Below are 23,894 nucleotides of genomic sequence, written 5' to 3'. Positions count from 1 at the left end.
CTTTTCTACAATAATAAATTAGAATACAACTCCTAGCTTGCGGTGGGACTTCATATATATCTTTGCCTTACTACATAAAGCCTTTTTTAAAGGAATATATGTGTATATATATATATATATATTATATTTACTTTTTCTTGTCATTTTGTATATACTGGACACATCCGATGTATTTTATGTTATGTAATGGTAAGTATTATGTCTAAAATTAAAAAAAAGAAAGAGATACATGGAGGGAGAATTATATCGTCAATATATTTGCTTGTTGCAATTGGAAAGCTTTATTATCCTCTATTTTGGGGAGTGTTCTATTTGTCCTTGTATTGTTGTGTGCTTTTGTAAGTTTACGCCATTAATGCTTGTATGTAGAAGACTCACATGAAGGCTGAAACTCATTTTCTTTTATTATATATTAATATCAAACTTAACTCAATCAATTTGTATAGCTACTTTTATGAAATGGTATTCCACAATCTATAATTCAATTTTTTTTTCTCAATGATGTAATGATTTTTGGTTTAATAGGGAAAAGAAAAAAATTATTAAGAGGGGTCGGAATTAAATTGTATATTTTACGATAATAAAAATACAATTTCATCATTTTAATAGGTATATCTTTATAATTTTAAAAGATTAAATCAATTTTTATCATTTTGGGAGGGTCTAAATGAAAATTTTTCTATTTTAAAGAGGGTTGGGTCCCTGCCAGCCCCTAATTTCACCATTGTCCATCCATTAGAGCAAAGAACTGGATTTTAAGTACACTTAAAAGAAAAAATAAATGAAAATATACCGTTTTAATAATGGAAATTATTTGGGACATTATCAATAGAAATTTTAAACTCTAAAAAAAAAATTAAGAGTTGACAAATATCTTATAACGATGTAATGAAATATTAAAAATTACATGATAATATTTTAAAACTGCTTTCACCGAATACCAAACCTTTAATAATTGGAATAATGTATTTCTAAGAATGTTGGTTGGGGTATCTAATGCTAAGCTACGAGGTTGTATCTTTATCATCCTCCACGTAATTACATCTTTTCTTTTCCAATTATTTAGAATAAAACATAAGAACTAACATCAACAGCTATCCCTAATGGCATACTTGGATTATTTACTTTTTTAACTTATTAAAATTAAATATTTGATAAATTTGCATATATATAATGAAAGAAATTATTTAAAATGGACTCCAATTAGCATTCAAATAATAATAATCAGATTTAAAACCAATAATAAGAAAATTCAGATGTTAAAATAATAATTTGAAGTCATAATTAAATTTTAATTAATTTTTTTAATAATTTTATTATAAGTTCTAATCATATATGTTTTTTTATATAATGTCTAAAACTATCCCTAACCCTTTTCTAACCTATAAATAGAAAGATAATATAATTCAACATACTCAAATCTTCGTCCTTTTATATTGATAACAATACTTATACTAATTAAATAAATATTCAATATGCAAATTTTAATTCATCTATACTATATTCATATCATGTAAGCCGTATATATAAAGTGGTTAATGAAATGAGCAGTCGGTTGGGTAACGTCCAGGCTTGAAGAGGGGCCAGGGCAGCGGTGGAGAGGTTTGAGGAAATGGGGGCAACGTGTAAAGACAAAAAGGGAGGCTTTAATTTGTAAGATTCTAACAACTTCATGTTTTTGGGGTGTCCAACTCACAAGGATTTTTCGGATTGGAAATTTGCTTTTTTATCTCTATCTCTTCATCTAGAAAAACGTGGAGAGTTGGTATGCATGCACCTTCATTCAAAGGATAAATCCAATAATATTTTAGGAATATAAGAAAAGAAGCAATCTATTAATTCCCATGCAAGATACTCTCAACGGTCTATGAAATTACAAGTTATTTTAATATTACTTTATTTCAGTATTTTAATAATACTGTAGTTGGTAAGTCTAATTAAACATTTTTATTTTTTAAATAATATTATAAACTATAGCTCAAATGCAGCCACTAACATTGAAAACTAGAACTAGAATCGGTGATTTTTGATATCAACTATAAATTCAAATATATGGTAAGTTGCAGTTAGAGTAAATGATATGTACAGATTAGAAATGGACATGGCAAAATTTGTTTAAATAGTTTAGATTTTCCCTACGTTTGTAGGATTTTATTTAGAAAGTTAATTCACTATATTTCATCAAGTACAAGTAATGATTTAAGTCCTATATACTTATTACATAACAACCTCACACTTTTACTCAAATCAAGATCACTCTCCACTAAGACTTTTGTCACACCCTGGTTCGGCCAACGGAATCTGTATTGTGTATTATGATAAAAAAAAAAAAGACACAAGATATAATGTTTTGCCTCTTATATGGCACTTAGATGCATATCGTGATTGGTGAAAACTCGGCCTTGCAGGAGAACACCTATGTGTTCATACAAGGAGGGGAGTTAAGAGGATACGAATGTGATGTTGTTATATAGCTCTGATGAGCAGATATAAAGATATAAGAAAAATTAGTTCTTTGGGAAGCGGGATCAAAAGCTAGCACAAGAAAGGGAGTACGTAGGAAAAAGGGTGCATGTGGTAGTGCACGTTGCATGAAAACATAAACAGTAAGTCTGTTAGTCATAAATGGTAGTCCACACAAGTGGCGTATTCACAGAGCAGATATGCCCGTGACCGTCACATATGAGTCTAGAAACCAGTGTGATCCGCCAATTGATTGAGATAATTGTAGTAGTGTCTGCCAGCTAGTCTACAAACCAAGGTAATGTATTTGTTTAATTTGGCAAATTAATCTGCTAGTTCGAGTCATTTCTCTTAATGCCTGATAATAATCAATGGTGGGATTGTTCTTCCCAGTAACTCATTAAGTTCTTACGAACTTACCCCATTTTCTTCTTCCTTTTAGGTTCTTTGGTTAAGTGTGGTAATCAAAGGGATACAGCCAGATCTACGGTCATTTGTGAGCCTTCTTATTTAATCTATATTGAACATTATCTTGAACACGTCAAATGTTGAATGGAAGCCTTGTTGGCATAATGTTATTTGTGACTCATTGATGTTAATTAAGCAAACACCAAAGGTTAATTCGTACATCTTTAAATGCGAGGGGTTGTTATTCTAAAATCGCACTTCCTAATAAAAGTGGTCTTAAACTAAAGGAATACCGCTCTGGTAAAAGGGGTATCCACCAAAATAGATAATGGTATTTTCTTTAAAGAAAAGTAGAAAGGTGTGTTTTCTAATCGGGTCAACCTGTGACGCTCCATACTCGAATCCGATGATCAAGTCGGACGTGGGGTGTTACAACTTTCCCCTAGAAAGCTTAGTTGTAAACCAAGTAACGCGTTCGAGTTTACTTCCAAAATTGCATTCAACATATTGATTCCCATATGAACAATGATAAGTGCTTTCTCTATACTATTCTACCTAGTACAAGTCGATTATATATAAGAGTTTAGGCTTACTAATATACAAATCAGTTATAATCATATTTTCTGTAAGTATCCACATACAAAAGACTTCAATTATCCTCATAAAAGCTAAAATAAAATTGATATCTTCAAGATATCCCAAAGTCAAATGATTTGATCTCCTTAAATAAGAGAACTTAGATTGCATGAAAGACTCCGATTCAATTCTTATTGATTTGATTCTACACAATTGATTACAATAAATGGGCCATGAATAATATCCCGAGATCACAAATACAAAGCCCAAGACATTTTGGATCAAAAGATTAACAACACAAGTAAGGTAAGTTTTGGCTTAATTCAGCTATGGCTCAAAGTTGTAACGATCATTGTAGCCAGAAACCAAAACTCCTCCTAATAAGAATCTAATGCATTTTTACTAGATAAACAAATCAAGTTCAAGGAGTTCGAGCCATTCGATTTTTATATCAAATAAGGCTTGAGCTTTATAATGTAAAACTCGTTCAAACTCCAGCTAAACTTCAAACTTTGAGTAGAACTTGATTTATATGTACTCTTAACTTTTTTTATTTTAACTCATTCGTACTCTTTAGTTTTTTTTTAAAATATTTTTATTCAATATTTATATTCAATATACATTTATACAGGAGTACATTTAACTCAATGAATATAACCATCCAACATATTCACATTTGATATTCACCATTAACATATAAACGATTAAATGGTTTTATACCATCATTTTCACATGCTTAATCACATAATCTACAACTTTATAATCTTCCCTTAGTTAGGCTTTTCCTATTTCTTTTTATAGAAAAAGTGTCTTTTGCTGTTAACTGTTTTCTTTAATACTCTTCTTGATTTATAAGATTTGTTGGAGGTTGCTATCCCATGAAGAAAGCACTTCAAAATATCTTTCATAGGTTAGCCCCAGTGGCTCCGCGGCTAAGCGATCAAGGGACAACCACCTCTTTAAAATGTTAAAATTGTAATTTAAACCTTTTACAATTTATAAAATTTTAATTTAGTAATAATAAAATTTTACTTTAATTTTTAAAAATAATAAAAATTAATTTAATTCTTTAAAATTATAAATCAATTTAAACCTTTTATAATTTATAAAACTTTAAATTAGTAATGGTAAAATTATACTTTAGCTTTTAAAATGATAAAATTTTATTTAATCATTTAAAAACTATGAAGATATAAGCTATTAAAATGATAAAATTATATTTTTACTATCGTAAAAATATACAATTTAATTATACCTCCCAAAAGAAAAAAAAATTCTAGCTCCACCTTTGGTTAGACCGACTCGATTCTTAAAACTCAAGTTCAAATTAGATTCAACTTAATTCAATTTATTTATTTATTTTACTGTTAAAAGTAATAAAATTAAATTTTGTATGAGGTGTGATGTTAAAAATACATTTTAAAAGATAAAATGTTTATTTTAAAATTATATTATAAAGTGAAAAATATACGTATTTAATTTTTTTTAAATATATATCTAAATGATATTCAAATCCGTTAATCTTATGACATGTGGAATATATAAACTTAAATTATAATAAAAATCTGGCCACAAAAAATTATAATTAACTCAAATATAAAGTATTATTATTTCATTTGTTGTTATTGATGTTACTACGATATTATATTATTATTTTGGTATTAATAAATATCCAACTTACATTGTTATAGTATAAATATAATAAAATAATTTATGATAATTCATTGTTAATATTATGATTTATGAAGTATAAATTTTATATACTTTTAAATAATTAAAACAAATTGTTTATAAAACTTAAATATAAATCACATTTAGAATTTATAGGTAATATAAATGAAGTGCAAATTTACAATTTGACACCTGACTTTTGAAAAGCTAAATGCTTAAATTTTCAACTTTTTATTTAACTTAAAAACTATTTATTTACTTTTTCTTTTTTTTTGCTTGAAAAGCGTTTTTAGAACACAGAGATAAACACACCCTAAGTTGTATGTCTGTTTCACAAAAAAATGACATATAGGGAATACTTTTTATATTTTATTGTGTTTATTTCATGAAAAATAATTTAGTCAATGAAAAATGCCAATGAAAAAAAGTTATTTGTTTTAAATTAAATTTCTCTTTTGAAAAATATAATCATTTTTGAAAAATAGCATCTATGAGTAACTTTATTTTTATACAAAAATAATTTGAATAAATTCAAATATTATTATATTTAATAATATTTTAAAAAATTAAAATTAAAATATTGAAATAAATTATTATAATTTTAATATTATTTAACATACATATTTATATTAATGGTTTATTATTTTAATGAATTGTTAAATACCACAATTTTATTTCAATAAGAAATTTTAAATAATATTCTCAATATTTTATTCAAAAGTTTTGTAATAATACTTTAATAATAAATATAGATTACGATTTATAAAAATTAGTAAAAAAATTATATTTTAAGATATAAAATATTTAATAATACAAATATAAATATTTAATTAAAGGATAATTATTTGGTAGCTTATTTAAATCCTAGTTAGTTTTATTTATCCTTTCAAGCTCCAATATGTTACTATTTATTCTCATATATGCAATACATGAAACTTCAAATTAAGTTTTAATTAGACATTGGCTATTATTAAATTTGTATAGGATATTAGTAATTGTTTAATATTATCTTATTATAAAATAAAAGGGTAAATTGCACCTAAAGTCACTAAACTATTAATAAGTTTATGTTTTGGTCACTCAACTCAAAAAAGTTACAAAATGGTCACTAAGCTATTTAAAAGTTCTCATTTAAATCATTGTATTGTTAAAATCAAAGTTATATGGCATTTTCTATAAGCACTTCCTGCACCAATCGAAAGCTCACATTCCCCTTCTTTCTGTAGTTCTATTTTTTTTCATGAAACAACTTGAACGTCACGAATCTACAAACCAAAATCCAAATAGCTTTCTTCTTCGATCACTGACACTGGCCGTCAAATCGACTTAGATCTAAAGTATGTTCTTCTACTCATCAATGGATACTAATCCATCGTACCAATCATTGAATCACAACTTGGAACTCACTAGCTAAACTTATTTTTTTAAATGAAAACTTTTGAATAATTTAGGCTTTTTTTATAAAAGTAACCCTAAAAAATAAATTAATTATCAAAATAACCCACCCTTTTAATTATGTACAAAAATAACCCATTTTCTACAGTAAAAAAGTGGTGGAGCCATATGATATGGTGCCACCACTTTGCCACGTCAGCCAGGGGTATTAAAAAACTATTTTTTGGTGGAGCCATGTTGAATGGCGCCACCAGTATAAAATACTAGGAAAATATTAAAAAATCTGGAAAAACGGGGGACTTAAAAAAAATTTTCTATTTTTGGGTGGAGCCATTCTAAATGGCGCCACCACTTTTCTGATTTGTCGGGTTCGATATATTTTTTTACTTTTCTTACTTTTTTACCTTTTTACTTTTTTCTTATATTTTGTCTCTTTCTTAGATTTTTTAAGTTTTATATTATTTTCTTAATTTATTTTGCTTATTTAATTTATATTATTAATTTTAAAAATTAGTAATATATATTTAAAATGTTTTATAATATTTTTTAAAATTTTAATTATTATTTTTAAAAATTTTTTTAACTTTATATATATATTTGTGAAATTAATTTTTATAAATTTAAAATTTATTTTTCAAATTAGTTTTGAAATTATTAGTTTTATAATATTTGAAATGTATGTTTAATATTTTATTAATTTTACATACAATTTGAAATATTATTTTAATTTTTTATCATTAGGTATATATATTTAAAGTTTAAAGTTTAAATTAAAATATATATATTTATTATAACTAATCACATCATGTCGTTGATATGACTATTAATAAATTTAAATATAAATATAAATTTTAAAATATATATATATTAAATATTATTTTATAAATATTAAATATATTTTTCTTTTTTGACTCTTTTTATTGTTTTGTTTTTTCTTTTATGTTTAATTATTATTATTAACTTTAAAAATTTGAAATATTTTATTAATATATATATTTGTAAATTTTAGATATGTATTTTGAGATTATTTTTTAAATTTTAAATACAATTTTTAAATACATTTAAAAATTATAATTTTTAATAATATAAGAAATCATAATATTTTAAATATTTTTTAAAATTTTGTCTTTTTCCTTTTTTTTTACTTTTTGAAATTTTATTTTTTCTTATTTTATTTTATTTTGTTTATTTATTTTATTATTAATTTTAAAATTTTGTAATGTATATTTAAAATATTTTATAATATATTTTTAAAATTTTAAATATTATTTTTAATTTTTTTAACATTAGATATATGTATTTAAATTTTAAATTTTAAATTAAAAAATATATATTTATTATAACTTGTCACATCATGTCAGTGATGTGACTATTAATAAATTTAAATATAAATATAAATTTAAAAAAATATATTAAATATATATATTTTTATTTTGACTCTTTTATTGTTTTGTTTTTAAAAAAAATTGTTATATATATGAGTGGGGCTTGGTCCCCTTGTATAGATGAAGAAGTTGAGTGAAGGAAAAAAAAATGTACGTTTGTTAAAATTTTATTTTTTGTTTTTATATTTTATAGTTAATGTAATATAATAAATAATTGTATTGTATGTTTATTTTTTATATTATACAGATTTGAAGATATCTTCGGAACAAATACGGATCACACTTCATCGATGATCGATTTAAACAGTAAAATTTATTATAAATTAAAAAAATTCAGTTTAGTTTCCCAATTTTTTTGCTAATCGCTACTCTGTTGAATATGTTTTGACCGCTTTAAAATACTTATCTCTAATTAGTTGTTATTTAGCTTCATTGAACATTTTAGATTATTAATTTGATTATACTTTGTAATACTTTATTTTTGTTATAATTGATTTAGATATACATTATTTGTAATTGTATTTATATACTTCAAAAAAAGTTAGTAGCACTCATCTCCAAACATCTAATTTAATCACACAAATTATAATAGAATAGATATATTATAAAAATAAATTAGGATATTTTCATTTTTTAAATAACTACCCTTAAAATCGACTTACTTAAAACCTTACTCTATTTTTACTAATTTCATACTTAATTTATTAGACGGTGTGTAGGGATTAATATGAAAAACTATTACTTGACGAGCTCGATTTATGAAAAAAATTCTTTTAATTTTAACAATAATAATAAAAGTGAATATATTTGATTATTTACTAGTTAATTTATAAATAACTAGAAAACATAAGTATTTGTTTAAAAATACTTTATGTTTTTAAATTTTATCATATAAAAAATACTAGTATTCCTTGAAAAATAATTTTTCGCTATTACTCACTTTAAAATTTGAATAAGATATCATAAAATTTTAAAATTAGAAATATATACGTATTGTAGCCATTGGTGTCAAATTGAACTTGCTTGAACCAATCATCTTCTCTTGGGTTGCTTTCTGGTTTGGACTTATTTTTTACACTGATGGAGTTTGAGTTGCTGCTCAATGAATTTTTCTTTTCTTGTAATTTTACTAGTCCCCAATTCATATTCCTATAATTTCTCCCATTCTTTTATTATTAATATATTTATTTTAATTAATTTAATGCTTAACTATGGTTAGGATATAATAATCACATTTGATTTCTACGTGTTATTATTAATATTTTATGACAAATTTTCATTCTATTATTAATATATTAGTACTTATTTAATTTAACTTAAATAAAAAATATACTTAGAATGGTTACGTTGGTATAATATAAGTGTGATGTTTTTGTTTTCTCAACCTTTCAATTTTACTCTTGAATATATTTTTATGTTTAAATTACATAAATAATTGATTTATCATATTTTTATAAAAAATTTACCATACAGGATGGTTATCGGGTTTTGAGGTTACGGTGTCATTTTCCCAAGTACGATCCGGACGAGTGGATCATGCCATACTTACGGTTGGCCGGATTTGAGGACGTCGTATTGATCCGGAGGTTTGACTTGAGGCCAAACTTACTATCCGCCTTGGTTGGGCGGTGGTGTACGAAGACCCACACCTTAATTATGCCGTGCGGGGAGTGCACTATCACATTAGAAGACGTCGCTATGCAACTTGGGTTACGAGTTGACGGTGCTATGGTTACGGGTCGAAGCAAAGTGTTGGAACCTTCTGTAGTATGCCACAGACTGCTTGGACGGTCCCCTCGTGATGGGGAACAGAATTTCACATGCTTGACATTAGCATGGTTGAGAGCAAATTTTAAGCAGTTATCGAGCACTGCCACTGAGTAGAAGGTGATGTATGCTGCTCGAGCCTATATTATGTAGCTGATTGGGGGGTACTTTTGCCGAACAACACGTCTAATAGAGTCTACTTAAAGTACTTGCCTCTATTGGAGGATTTTTCTCGTGCTGGTAGTTACAGCTGGGGATCTGTAGTGTTGGCTGCATTATACTATGAGCTCTGTCGTGCAACAAAACATGGGGTTAGTAATATGGCTGGTTGTCTGGGTCTACTGCAGTCTTAGGCTCTATACAGGATGCCGTTTCTAGCGGCTGTTAGGCACCAACCATATTCATGGCCACTTATAAATAGGTAAAAACAAAATTATACTTAACATTTAACGACTCATAAGTGTGGATAATATTTTTCAAAGTTTAACTGCCAACGTGTTTGTTTCGATTTCATATGGGCGACGTCTCCGGGAATTGGTGCGAGCCATACATTAATCATTTACCGTCAAATGATAGAGGTGTACGCCTGAGAGAAAGTAATATATATTAATATAGTTTAAGTAACGTTTATTTAACTTATCCACTTACAGTATTTGATGTGAATTGACTCATTATGTTATATTGTGTAGTTCTTGTGGATGCCGTATTCTGCAGTAAACATTGCAACCCTTATTCCTCAGAGGGTTCACGCTGAAGCTCGTATGTGGTGCATTAACACGCCGGTGCTCAACTTCTCAACCGTTGAGTGGTACAACGGTGATCGAGTTATGCGACAATTTGGGTGTAAACAATTTGTGTCGGTCGAGCCACAACAGTTTGCTGATGTCCACAGTAAGACCATGCAAGGGAGACATACATTAGATTGGAGCGTGGAACATCAATGTTATGTAGCACTATGGAATACCCGGTATGACAGGCAGCCTAACAGGGGGCCTGAGATGCACTCCTGCATGTTTGACTTCAGTCCCTCGACTGAATATATGCAGTGGTACATGAATCGATGGCGAGTTTATTTATATGGTGGACAACTTATGATAGTACCAGGTCATAGCTACAGACATGGAAATCAACCTACAGTGGAGGTAGAGGATCAACATATGGCGGAGCCCGACTCGGAGGACCAAGTTTTAAACACATCGGAGCAATAGGTTGACACTTTTTGTGATGAGTCCCAGAGTAGTTCATATAACCCGGACATAGGTGGTTCGAGTTCATATCACCCGGACATGGGTGGTTCGAGTTTATATCACCCGGACATAGGTGGTTCGAGTTCATATCACCAGGATATAGGCGGTTCAAGTCTATTTGACCTAGAGCAACCACCGACATCAGTTGATATGTTTGGTAATAACATGTACTCCACCCCGCCTCAGGCCACGATCGACCCAGTTGCCAATCCTTCAGATGTGTACAATACACCTCAATGTCCACCCCGTCAACGAAGGCCCGTAAACCGTTGTACCCCAAACGATGATACCACTCTTGGTTCTTTCCAATTTTAAATTATGTAAATTTCAAGTATTATGTGATGTTTGTTGTATTGGTTTAAGGTTTCACAACTTATATATTAGTGTTTTTTTATTTAATTTATTATAAAATCTTTTAAAGTATTAAAAGTTGCAACTATTAATTTTAAATATAATTTTAACACTAAATAATACAAATTTTATTTCTAAAAGATCATAATATAGACAGACCTCAGTTACAACATTTAATTTTTTTCAGACCGTGAAGATTGGCCAGTGTAGACATTTCCATTGGGACATTTGCTCCGATTGTGGCCAACTGTTCTACATATGGTGCAACGCTTTGGATCTACTTGTTCTCTTACATCCATGTCGTTTCGAATCCTCGTTATTGTCGGTCTACCTTTGACTCTCCTACGTAGTGACCGATCAGGCAATATCTCGAATACAGGCGATTGCACTTCCCATGTCGATATATCCTTTAATACAGGAAACTCGTTACCCCAAATACGCAACGTACGTTCAAATGTGTATACATCATCGATATATTGTTTGACATTCAAACTATAGGTAGCACAAGCTGCAACCACATGTGCACACGGGTATCGTAGTGCTTGGAACATCCTGCACTCACACCGCCTGTTTCGGAGATCAACTCCATAGGACCGTGGTGGGATCCCTGACCGACGACTGATATACTCTGTCACTCGAAAAGTTTCCAAATTTTGAGAATATAGTTCTACATTCATCAACCTTTGAGTGTTATCTTTCATGGCATCTCTGATTTTTTCGACGTACACGTGTCCTGCCTCTAACTGTTTTGCTTGTTTCAACCTCATTTTTGGCATTAAGGTTGCTAACCTGTAAAATGTGGCTGAAAAAACAGCTGAAATTGGCAAGTGACGCGTACGCCTTAAAACGGAGTTAACGGCCTTAACAAGGTTAGTTGTCATATGGCCATAACGGTACCCCTCATCAAAACATTGAGCCCATTGCCACGGCTCCATGCTACTCGACCACTGTGTAAGAGAAGGTTTGCAGCCCGCCATATCAGTCTCTAACCTCGCCAACTTATGTCTAAATCGGTGTGGTTCCAGCTCGTACCCTATGTATATATTCCGATAAAATGCGTTAAAATTAGGAAATAGACTAGAAATAATTACAAATATGAATTTAAATACGATATTTTTACCCATGTTGACAATTCGTTTGCGCCAGTCTTTGTTCTTATACTCATTGTGGAAGTTCACAATGATGTGACGAATACAATAGACAGACCTCCACGGAACCTCCGATTGTCGAATTGCAGTAACAAGACCCTTCGATCTGTCAGATATAATGCAAATGTTGTCTTGCCTGACAACATGTCTCTGTAAGTTTCGAATGAAATATGCCCATGATTCAGAGTTCTCCGACTCTACGATGGCAAAAGCGATTGGTAGTACATTTCCATTACCGTCTTGTGCAATCGCAATCAGAAGTATCTGCGTGTATTTTCCATAAAGCCATGTTCCATCAACTTGCACTACCGCTTTGCAGTGGGAGAAGGCCCTAACACATAGATCGAAAGTCCAGAACAGTCGACGAAACACTCTTTTTCCCAGTTTTAATTTTCCATTAGGGCCTCTATAAGGCAACGTTTGCAAGTCCACAACAGTTCCTGGGACATACTCTACCATTGCTGAAATCCAACTCTGAAGTTCATTGTATGACTCATCCCAGTCGCCGTACAATTGTTGCATGGCCATTTGTTTCGTTCACCACGCTTTCCTGTATGACACTCTGTACTAAAATCGAGCTTGCATGTCTGCAATCAATGTCGACACAGGAATGATTGGGCTATCTTTCACCAGTGGCATGATACAGTTGCAAATACTTTTGGCATCCAATTTTCAATGGTCTTGAGACATGCGTGCGACAGTACATGTATAATGCCCTTCTAATTTTCGTATTTGCCACTGTTGAGTCCTCTGTATAAATGCAGCACTAACTCGCCAACCACACCCATCGTCGCCTCTCTAACATTCCCCAACGTATAATGTCGGTGTAGATTTGGCAACCTTGTAATCAATTGACAACTTCATGCTGTATTGTTTGATGGCAAACACACAATCCGCCTTGTTCTCGAACTGTTGCCCAACGAACAACTCGTCGAACTATGAATTTAACGCCAATCTATGAGCAGGTACTATATCAGCGTACTCAGGGAACTCAGATGCATACGCTGCATCTGGATCTACGTTCAACATGTTGCCTCCAGGTTCATTTCGTAAAATAATACCATGACTCGGGTTACAGAATGAAGGGCCGTGAACATCTTCAACCTCCTCCGGGCCTTCATCATCGATATCGTCCGGAAACTCATCAACATCGGGGTCACTAAAATCTTCAACATCTTGATCAAAATCTTCACCATTATTGGTCATTTCTCTGACATTTGTCTTAGTGCTTATTATCACCTCCGGATGTATTTGTAGACGGGGACCGAGGGTTGGGTTGTTGTACGAACTCCCACCATAATTAGGAATTTTGGGTATATTCGATGTTCCACCTCATTCTAATTGGCCTGTCCATCCAACATTAAGATCAAAATCAAATTCACGATGTTGACTTATTGGGCTAACATTCTCAACAGGCTCTAAGTCTGCTAACTCAGCAAATAATTCAACTGGTTGGGGGTTCACACTCCCAGTGGACCACCATATTTCCATCATAGTGCTCAAGTCATCATCATTTAACAGTTGCATCGCACAAAATTTGAACGGATCTGTAGAGATTGGAAACTTGTAAAATAATTTGGACATCGCCCTTCCACAACGAATAGCTATTTTCGCACTGATCTTCCTTTTCATTTCTGCTAGCTTCACATTTTTTTTTTAATCGCAAACCTACTCTTTACCGGCCTTGAAATACACAGCCAATATCACCTTTTACAATTCACCATAAAAAACAACATACACAAAAAACACCTCATTATTCATTTTTAACAAATTTTTTTAACTTTTCCACTTAACACAACAACTACACCACTCTATATATAGAAGAGAACCAATAGGTGGAGCCATTCACCAAAATACTGTGATTTTTTAGAGTATAGAGGGCCCCGTAGCAATTTTTCCATTTCCTGGTGGAGCCAAATAATTTGGTGCCACCAGTTTTCAAGTCTGACAGCCAACTTATTTGTTTCAGCCTTTTTTTTTTAAAGTTTTGACTTTCTTTTTTCTTTTTTAAAGTTTTGACTTTCTTTTTCTTTTTAAGTCCTTATTTATTTTATTTATTTGAAAAACTTGAAATGTATTTTTAAAATGTTTTATAATATATTTTTATAAATATTAAAATATATTTTCAAATTATTTTTAAATATTAAATATATTTTAATATTATAAAACATTTAAAATGATTTAAAATATTTTTAATATTTTAAATGATTTTAAATATTTTTAAATTTTACATAGAATTTTGAAATTTATAATTTGTATTTATTTTTAAAATATTTAACATTTTTAAATTTTTATACAAATTTTATTTAAAAATTTAAATGTTTAAATGTTTTATATTATTAAAATAAAACAAATAATAAATTTGAAAGATCATATCTTTAAATTATTTTAATATTTTATATTATTAAAAATATGGTTAATATTTAAAAATAATATTTATAATTTTCAAAAATTAATTTGAGAAATATACATTTAAAATTTTAAAAAAATCTAAAACTGATATTTAAAATTTTAACAAATATATATTATAGAACATTTCAAATATACATTACAAACTTTTAAAAATTAATAATAAGAAATAAATAAATTAAATAAACTAAAATAAAATAACAAAAAATTATAAAATCTTAATTTAAAAATTCTATGTAAAATTAATAATATATTAAACATACATTTCAAATATTATAAAACTAATAAACAAAATACAATAAGAAAATAATATAAAACTTAAAAAAGAAAAAAATTAAAGAAAAAGACAAAATCTATGAAAAACTAATCTAAAATTTAATTTGAAATGTATAATAAAAATAAATAAAATAGATAAACAAAATAAAATAAGAAAAAATTAGACTTCAAAAACTAAAATAAAAATAAAAAATAATTATTTTTTAAAATTTTAAAAATTAATTTAAAAATACATTTTAAAATTTATAAATAATTAATTTCACAAATATATATATAAAGTTAAGAATATTTTTAAAAATAATAATTTAAAATTTAAAAAATATTATAAAACATTTTAAATATATATTACAAATTTTTAAAATTAATAATATAAATTAAATAAGTAAAATAAATTAAGAAAATAATATAAAACTTAAAAAGAAAAAATTTAAGAAAGAGACAAAATATAAGAAAAAAGTAAAAAGTTAAAAAAGTAAAAAAAATATAAGAAATGACAAATCAGAAAAGTGGTAGCGCCATTTAGAATGGCTCCACCCAAAAATGGAAAAAAAATTTTAAGTCCCCCGTTTTTCCAGATTTTTTAGTATTTCTCTAGTATTTTATACTGGTGGTGCCATTCAACATGGCTTTACTAAAAAATAATTTTTTAATACCCCTGACTAACGTGGCAAAGTGGTGGAGCCATATCATATGGCTCCACCACTTTTTACTGTAGAAAATGGGTTATTTTTGTACATAATTAAAAAGGTGGGTTATTTTGATAATTAATTTATTTTTTAGGGTTACTTTTATTAAAAAGCCAATAATTTAGTAACCATTTTGTAACCTTTTGAAGTTGAGTAAACAAAAAGTAAACTTACTAATAGTTTAAGGGTAAACTAAGATAGAGGTCGTCACCCACCTATGATTTTCTTCTTTTTTTTTTTTTGGTCATTCAACTATGAAAAGTTATAAAATGTCACCCAACTATTTAATTTTATCCTTTTTTTTATTACCAGTTGGCTAACGTAAAAATACAAACACCCAAAAATACAAGATAATTAGATAGCCGAAAAAGACAGCATTAAATAGTTGAGTGACCATTTTGTAACTTTTCATAGTTGGGTGACAAAAAAAAAAACTATACTTGAGTAACTACTAATATAGTTTATTCATAGTTTAATGACTTTTTAAGTGTAATTTATCCTAAAATAATTTTCAATGTTAGATTTCCATGACCAATAAAAATCTTGAAAACATTGAAAATCAAATTATAAGTGTTTTAGTTGAATATTTATAAATATTTTAGTTGTTGAATTTAAATATTAATTGATTGTTAATTATTATTTTAGTGGATTCAGAATTAATGTCAATATTAATTTTTATATTTATTATCTACATCCTCTTTATTTTTTATGAATAAGAAAATTAGATTTGAAAATCTATTATTTGAATTAGCTTTATTTTTACAGATAATAAATTTATATTTGATTTCATTATTCATATTCGTTCCATCGATATCTTCTCTAAGGATCAAACCCTTTTTAAAATTTTTGTTTTACAATTTTTACCTTTTACTTATTAAAATCAATTACATATAGTATAAAATCCTCTACCATTGTTTTATATCCCTCATATAATGCTATTTGATTTGAATTTATATTCAAATAATGACAATCGCAATTTTTTTTGGTGGAATAGAAAATACAATTTAAACCTAAATCATTAAAATAATCTCTTCTAAAGGGTATTTTCAATCAACCGTAAATCAGTTCTCTTATCTCGTACTGTCTTAAAAATTTTATCAGCATATTTATTATTCCCCGAGAAATATGTTGAAGACTCCAGTGTCTTAAAAGTTTCAATAGTTTATGAATTCTCCTGATCAAAGCGAAATTGGAGACCCCGAGTAATCCATCCTGAATGGTATTAATTGCTTCAAGACTGTCAGTTTGAATTAAAACTCTCTCAAAACCCTGATCCAAAACGAGTTTGCAATTACCCAAATATATGCTGAAACTAATAATCCACCCCCCATTTAAATCATGCACTAGCCCTCGAACTACAGCAAATGCATCTTTAATTCTAACCGAACCATCTATATTTAAACACACCCAATTACTTGATAAGGGAGAGGCATCGATAGATCTTTGAATCTTGAAAATAAACGATTTAAATACAAAAACATACTGCTTTGCTCAATTGTAAAATATCTTGATAACTGCATCAGAATTTCAAGAGATCCCCTAACAAATTTCAAGTATACAAATTCAGATATTACAAAATTAGAAATATTTGACGTGCTCCCATTGTTTTATCTTAATTTCTTACACACAGTTGCAAACATTCAAATTTTGTTTTTATTTACATTAAAAAGATGTTTAGAAATATGTTAATTTTTATTAATTTTTTTAATTAATGTTTACATTATAATATTATCTATGTTTAATTGTTCCAATAATACACATTACATCATATTTTCGTTGAAGAGGTAAACAGGGTTAAACCATTTCCGTGGAAGAGGTAAACATGATCAAACTTCAAGGAACATTTTTACTCAGAATTGTGTCCCCTTCCTAAACAATCCAACCCTTCGGTTCGACTATGAACAATCCTATGAAACAGTTCTCTAACCTTCTTCTCCAATGGTTCTAAACCTTCCGTCACTGCCTCATAAACCTGCCCCATTTCCTCCACTCTCTGCCTCAACTCTTTTTCCTTCTCCTCGCTGATCGGAAACTGCACCGAACCCGTCAATTCACTCAACGACCTCGAACACTTGTCGATTTGATAAATCTCCATTAATAACCCACTCGTGTTTTTCCTATCTTTCTTCCTCGACTCCTCCATTATCTTATCGTGCAATGAAAGGATGGAAGCCGCCCAAGGGAACTGCCTAGACATGTAGAAATGAACCTGCAAACCCCGGTCCTGGCACGGTATTGCAGCCACCAACGCCCACATTACAAACAACAAAACGTTACCCATCGTGAAAACAAGCATCGCGAGTCCATTGGTGGCGGTAATTTCGTTCGCTCGTGGTGAAACCAAGTTGCTCCCAATTGCTTGGAGCTGTTTAGCCGCCGACCAAGACCTCGAAACATTCCAAGACAATGACCTGAAACAATAGACGAGTCAAAAAAAATTATGTTTTAAAGTGAAAATAATTAAGAATGAGAAGAAAAATGGATGGTAAAGTGACCTGAAATAACCGAGACGATGTTGATCCTTGGATTGACTATTGCTGCTATTATTGTTTCTTCCAAAGGAACGATTCCTTAAAGCCAATGGTTGAGAGGAATCTTTGTCGTCGACCAACCCAACTGCTAACTCCGACAAAGCCTTTCTGGCACGACGAACTTGCCCTTCTCCTAAGATTCTCTTATTGGTGTTGTTTTTATTGACATTACGATGACCTAAAGCGCAAATCACGATTTCCATCAGCTTCTGCCATTGCTTGATTTGATCGAGCCCGTCGCGAATCGCGTTACAAACATCAAGCGACTTAACACTACGCTCGTAAAAATCAGCGATCAACCGATCCAAAGGAGGTTTCATTAGCCGACCTTTGTTGTTAACGAGGATACCCCTGAATTCCTCTTCGCAACTAAGGAAAATATCAAGCAATTTCCGAACCCACGGGAGGGAAAGCAATTCATCGGAAGAAACAGAACCTAAGTCTTGGAACCGGTCGGCTATTTGCCTTTGAAAGGATTCAAGCTCCACCTCGTTGAAACCCGATCCATTGTTTAGCGACTCCATCGCCTGTGCTTTGATCCCTCCCAAACCAACGGCTTAAATTCGTCAACGGTGTCAAATTCCCTTGAAATTCCGTCGCGAGCATTCTCAAATCGAATAATTTCAACAATAATCATTATTATTATATAAAATCCCAAAATCTGAATTGAATTAGATCCGTTATTTAAGAGAGAAAATTAGGGAGAAAAGAAGACGAATCATGGACGTGGAGAAATCCTAAATGAAAGATCGGCATTTTTTGTTGGCGATTTTTAGACCACGTTTTAAGGCTGTTGACAAAAAAAAAGAAACCGACGAGGAGGATGGGAGATTGTGGTCGAAACAAGTCGAGGACTTAATTGTTAACATTTAAACTTTCGTTGACGTTTTGGTAAAAATAAAAACTTTAACACGCGACACTACAGGCAAGTTGGATCAGAGATTTTTGTTTTGAGCAGATCAGGAGCGTTGATCAGGAAAATTCTAGCAATTTGGGACCACCTATTGGCGCGTAATTAGACCTCAGGTTTTGTCAACCCATTTTTCATATAATCAGATTTTTTCATATTTAAATATGTTAATAATTCGGTATTGAAAATGTATTTTTTTGAACATTTTGAAATACTCAACGTTTCATTTTAAGCTTTTTAAGGATTATACCACCATTTTTACGGCAAATTACCAATAAAAGCTCCTTTTTTTTTAATTTACCGAAATGGGCCAGGTCAGAAATTATTAACCAGAATGGGCCAGTTTTTACAAAAGCGCGCCCACGTCGGTAGCGTTGTCGGGAAAAAAGCGAAGCGCTTCCTCAAGAGCGCTTTGCCTCGATGAATGACGCTTCCTTGAGGCGTGCTTTACATCACGTGAAAAAGCGCTCCTTGAAGCGTTCTATTTTTATTAGGGTTTTTGCAATTAGGGTTAGGGTTTTGAGAATTTTGAGTTTTTAAATTTTAGGGTTTTAAGGAAAAATTAAATAAATTAAGGTTTAGTGTTTGTTAATTAAATTAATTACTAATTTTAAAAATTAGATTATGGTTTAGTGTTTATGGTTTTTAAGGAAAAATCAAATAAATTAGGGTTTAAGGTTACTTGAGTAAATTAATTATAAATTTAAAAAAATTAGATTAGGATTTTAAGGTTTAGGGTTTTAGGGTATTTAAGAAAAAAAATTAAATAAATTAGGATTTGGGGTTTAGGGCAACTTAATTAAATTATTTGTTAATCCAAAAAAGCTTCTACGTGGACGCTCTTTTGCTACAGTAGTCTCTGAAAAATAAATTTGAGAAGGCGTATCGTGCAAATAGTGTCAAAAACGCTTCAAGCAGGATGCATTGTCGAAAAAAATCTTGAAAGAAGCTCCCACGCGGACGCTCTTTTGCTACAGTAGTATCTGAAAAAATAATTTTGAGAAGATGTGTCTATGCAAATAGTGTAAAAAACGCTTCAAGCAGGATGCATTGTCAGCAAAAGTACTGAAAGAAGCTTCCACGTGGACGCTCTTTTGCTACAGTAGTCTCTGAAAAAATAATTTTGAGAAGACGTGTCTGCGCAAATAGTGGTAAAAACGCTTCAAGTAGGATGCATTTTCAGCAAAATTACTGGAAGAAGCTCCCACGTGGATGCTCTTTTGCTACAGTGGTCTCTAAAAAAATAATTTTGAGAAGACATGTCTGCATAAATAGTGTCAAAAACGCTTCAAGTAGGATGCATTTTCAACAAAAGTACTGAAAGAAGCTCCCACGTGGACGCTCTTTTGCTACAGTGATTTCTGAAATAACTTGGGCTATAAATAAGCCAAATTTTGTTCTCAGGTTGCATAACTTACAACAAAAAAAAAATAGAGAGGCTAAGAAGGATAAAAATTAAAGATAAGTGAACGCATTAGTGCTGTTATTTACTATGATGGTGAGGTTCGTCACACCAAGAACGGTATTGTTTTTTTTTTAAGAATACAATACGACTGGTTTTTAACTAGAACATAGATTTGACAGAACTTCGTAAAAGGATTATGCGTAAAATATTAGGAACGATGCCAATGAAAGTGTTGTCTATTAGGTATTGATTTTGTGCTTCTATTGATCCAGTAACATATGACTCATTCGACATCAAAAGTGCTCGTAGCTTAGAGGTAATGGTGCAGTCATCTTGCTAGTGGAGCACCATATATTGAGTTATATGTACAATTTGCATCGCCAAATGATACATTTGTGGCTGCTGTTCGAGAGGAATACACGACCCCTGCCCTACACTCCGTTAGTGGGTTACATAACACGGAACCGTCAGTTTTTGGTAGCGGTATGGAATACACAACCCCTGTACGACACCCTGTTAGTGGATGGGACATGCACCTAGGTGGGTCGATGTTTGATGCTGGAAATACGTACTGGGGAACGACATCAACTTATAGTGCTTGGCAATCTACATCCAATTGGGGACGTTATGAAACGCCCAGAAGAAGGGATGATGTACTCCCCATGACGTCCACTGGTGAGGGGACCTCATACGTTGCAGATGATGGTGGGTTAGATGATGAGTCCGATGTGGATCCACCTCGAAAGCCCGGCCGCGATGGTACAGAAGTTGGATTATTTTCTGAACCGGAGCCTATTCCAACTAAACCTGAAGATGTTGAAGGGGGTTCAGATAAAGAAGAAGATCCACGATTCAGGGCATACTCGTCTCCAGCCCACATGCATAATGTTGATCTATCTGCAGATGATACATTGGAGTTTCTAGATCTACCACACAGAACACGTGATCATACAAGTTCGTTATTAGATTCGAGTGAATTTGAAGTTGGTAAGAAATTTTTCAATAAGGATAGTTTTCTTAGTGCATTGAAACAACATAGCATCAATAACGGTGTTAACTACCACGTGGTTAAATCTAAATCCGATAAGTTTGAGGCGAAGTGTGCAGTGCAAGACGGAAGTTGTTCATAGAAAATCTACGGCTCGTTGAGGAAAAGGACAGGGTTATGGGAGATAAAAAAGTATAAAGGTCCACATACATGTGCTACAGGTATAGTATTTAAGGTTTTTGAATAATACTGTTATTATGTAATGTTACATTATTTAACGTACTTCGTTGACAGGTATTTCACAAGATCATCCCAAGATGGATTCAGCTATGTTAGCTAGCTTAATACTACCCACAGTGAAGACAGATCCTAGGACTCCAGTGCCAGTCTTAATTGTTAATATTCGTAACCAAATGGGGTACACGCCCTCTTACCGCAAGGCTTGGATAGCTAAGCAGAAGGCTCTAGAGAAGATGCATAGTGGGTGGGACGTTTCATATAATGAAATATGACAGTGGTGTCAAGTGCTAGAGAGATACGTCCCAGGTTGCATAACAGACCTTCAAACAGAATCTGCATACTACAACGACCGATTGCTCCGTGGATGCCAAGTATTTAAGCGTCTCTTCTGGAGCTTTAAGCAATGCCGAGACGCATTTGCATATTGTAAGCCATTGGTACAAATTGACGGTACCTTTATGTATGGTAGATATACCTACCGGCTATTGTTAGCTGTGGCACAGGATGGCAGTGTGAGAATCTTTCCAATTGCGTTTGCAATAACACTAGGGGAGTTAGCTGATGACTGAGATTTCTTTCTTTCTAGGTTAAGGAGGCATGTTTACCCCCAACCTAATATCTGTGTCATATCAGATCGGGGCACCTGAATACTAGCCGCAATTGCGCGACAGGGAAGCATGTGGCATCACACACACCATCAGTATTGCCTAAGGCACTTTGCGTCCAACTACCACGGGCAATTTCATTCTACAACTGAAAAACGACAAGTAACCACCAACATGGGTATTTAACTTTATCTTTATTAATATAATTTCGTTTGGAATATTGAATTTATTTTAAATGGAAAAGTGGTATATAATTTTCGCTATCAACTTTTATTGGCAGAGTATGAGATAAGTAAGGATCGTTTTCATGAGATGTTGGCAGTTTTCCATTCAGTTTAACGAAGAGGGTCATGACTACCTATGTAATATACCTTTCGAACAGTGGACACAAGTATACGACGGTGGCTTACGATATGGTCACATGACCTCAAACCTGGCCAAATGTATAAATTCTGTTCTGAAAGGAACACTCATTTACCGATAACATCAGTTGTGCGAGAGACATATTTTCGTTTAGCGGCACTATTTTCGAAATGAGCAGCGAGTTATGCAGGCCAAATGCAGGGAGGCCATGTATGGTGCGTAAAGGTATTGCAAGAAATTAAAAAGACGAAGGCACGGGCGAACACTATGCACACAGTGTGTCATGATCGAGACAACTTATGGTTTCGTGTGACAGAGTTTGACAAACCGCACCAAGGTATTACTGGCGGGCAATATCGTGTACACTTAAGAAATAGGACTTGCGATTGTGGGAGGATTGACGCACTTCGTTATCCATGCGCTCATGTAATTGCAGCTTGTCAAAATCTTCGTTTGAATCCCATGAGCTATGTCGACGACGTGTACAAATTGGAATACATGTATAACGTGTGGAGACACATATTCCCACCGGTCCCAGATGAACGTAAGTGGCCCTCTGTATCGCTTGCTCCGTTTAAGCTGTTACCGGATAGAGAGTTGCGGTGTAAACCAAAGGGTCGACCTTGCTCGACTAGAATACGCAACAATATGGATATCCGAGAAACAACCAATCAACAGAAGTTATGTGGATGGTGTAGGAACCCAGGCCATACAAGTAGATTATGTCCAAATCGCAATAGTTGATAGTTGTTGTAATTGTTAATATGTTGTATTATTTATATTTTATTACATGAAATAATATAAAAATATTCAAAATGTTGCTTTATTTAAAATAATTTTCATTTTATTAAAAATATAAAAGTAAATTATAATTACTTTATTTAAAACAACCTTTTATCTAATTACATGAAATAATATAAAAATATTCAAAATGTTGCCTTATTTAAAATAATTTCCATTTTATTAAAAATATAAAAGTAAATTACAATTACTTTATTTAAAACAACCTTTTATCTAATTACATGAAATAATATATAAAGATTCAAAATGTTTGTACAAATATATTAAAA

At 31.1% G+C, this 23,894-nt stretch overlaps 2 protein-coding genes and 1 pseudogene across 2 annotated transcripts; 1 reads left to right on the top strand and 2 right to left on the bottom strand.

Moving 5' to 3' along the window:
* Positions 1-11,436: 11,436 nt before the first annotated feature.
* LOC108450882 (uncharacterized) lies at positions 11,437-12,939 on the bottom strand. Its single transcript, XM_017748649.1, has 2 exons — positions 12,384-12,939; positions 11,437-12,296 (listed from the first exon to the last, which is right to left on the bottom strand). Exons 1-2 carry the CDS (start codon positions 12,937-12,939, stop codon positions 11,437-11,439), a joined length of 1,416 nt encoding a protein of 471 aa, XP_017604138.1.
* A 4,516-nt stretch (positions 12,940-17,455) lies between these two features.
* Positions 17,456-19,224, bottom strand: LOC108452453 (protein ROH1-like; annotated as a pseudogene).
* A 3,770-nt stretch (positions 19,225-22,994) lies between these two features.
* LOC108450881 (uncharacterized) lies at positions 22,995-23,568 on the top strand. The gene is made up of 2 exons (XM_017748647.1): positions 22,995-23,049; positions 23,141-23,568. The coding sequence occupies exons 1-2, from the start codon at positions 22,995-22,997 to the stop codon at positions 23,566-23,568; spliced, it is 483 nt and encodes a 160-aa protein (XP_017604136.1).
* Positions 23,569-23,894: the final 326 nt, after the last annotated feature.

Source organism: Gossypium arboreum, chromosome 5, assembly GCF_025698485.1.
Source record: "Gossypium arboreum isolate Shixiya-1 chromosome 5, ASM2569848v2, whole genome shotgun sequence".
Classification (NCBI taxonomy): domain Eukaryota; kingdom Viridiplantae; phylum Streptophyta; class Magnoliopsida; order Malvales; family Malvaceae; genus Gossypium; species Gossypium arboreum.
The sequence above is the reverse complement of the archived record's forward strand: the minus strand, read 5'-3'. Positions and strand labels throughout refer to the sequence as shown.

Excerpts from the sequence above, each read along its gene's own strand:
- LOC108450881 (XM_017748647.1), top strand. The coding sequence starts at position 22,995 with ATGAGCAGCGAGTTATGCAGGCCAAATGCAGGGAGGCCATGTATGGTG. Across the intron at positions 23,050-23,140 it reads GCCATGTATGGTGCGTAAAG|AGTTTGACAAACCGCACCAA; the intron begins GTATTGCAAGAA and ends TTCGTGTGACAG.
- LOC108450882 (XM_017748649.1), bottom strand. The coding sequence starts at position 12,939 with ATGGCCATGCAACAATTGTACGGCGACTGGGATGAGTCATACAATGAA. Across the intron at positions 12,297-12,383 it reads CAAACGAATTGTCAACATGG|GGTACGAGCTGGAACCACAC; the intron begins GTAAAAATATCG and ends ATATATACATAG.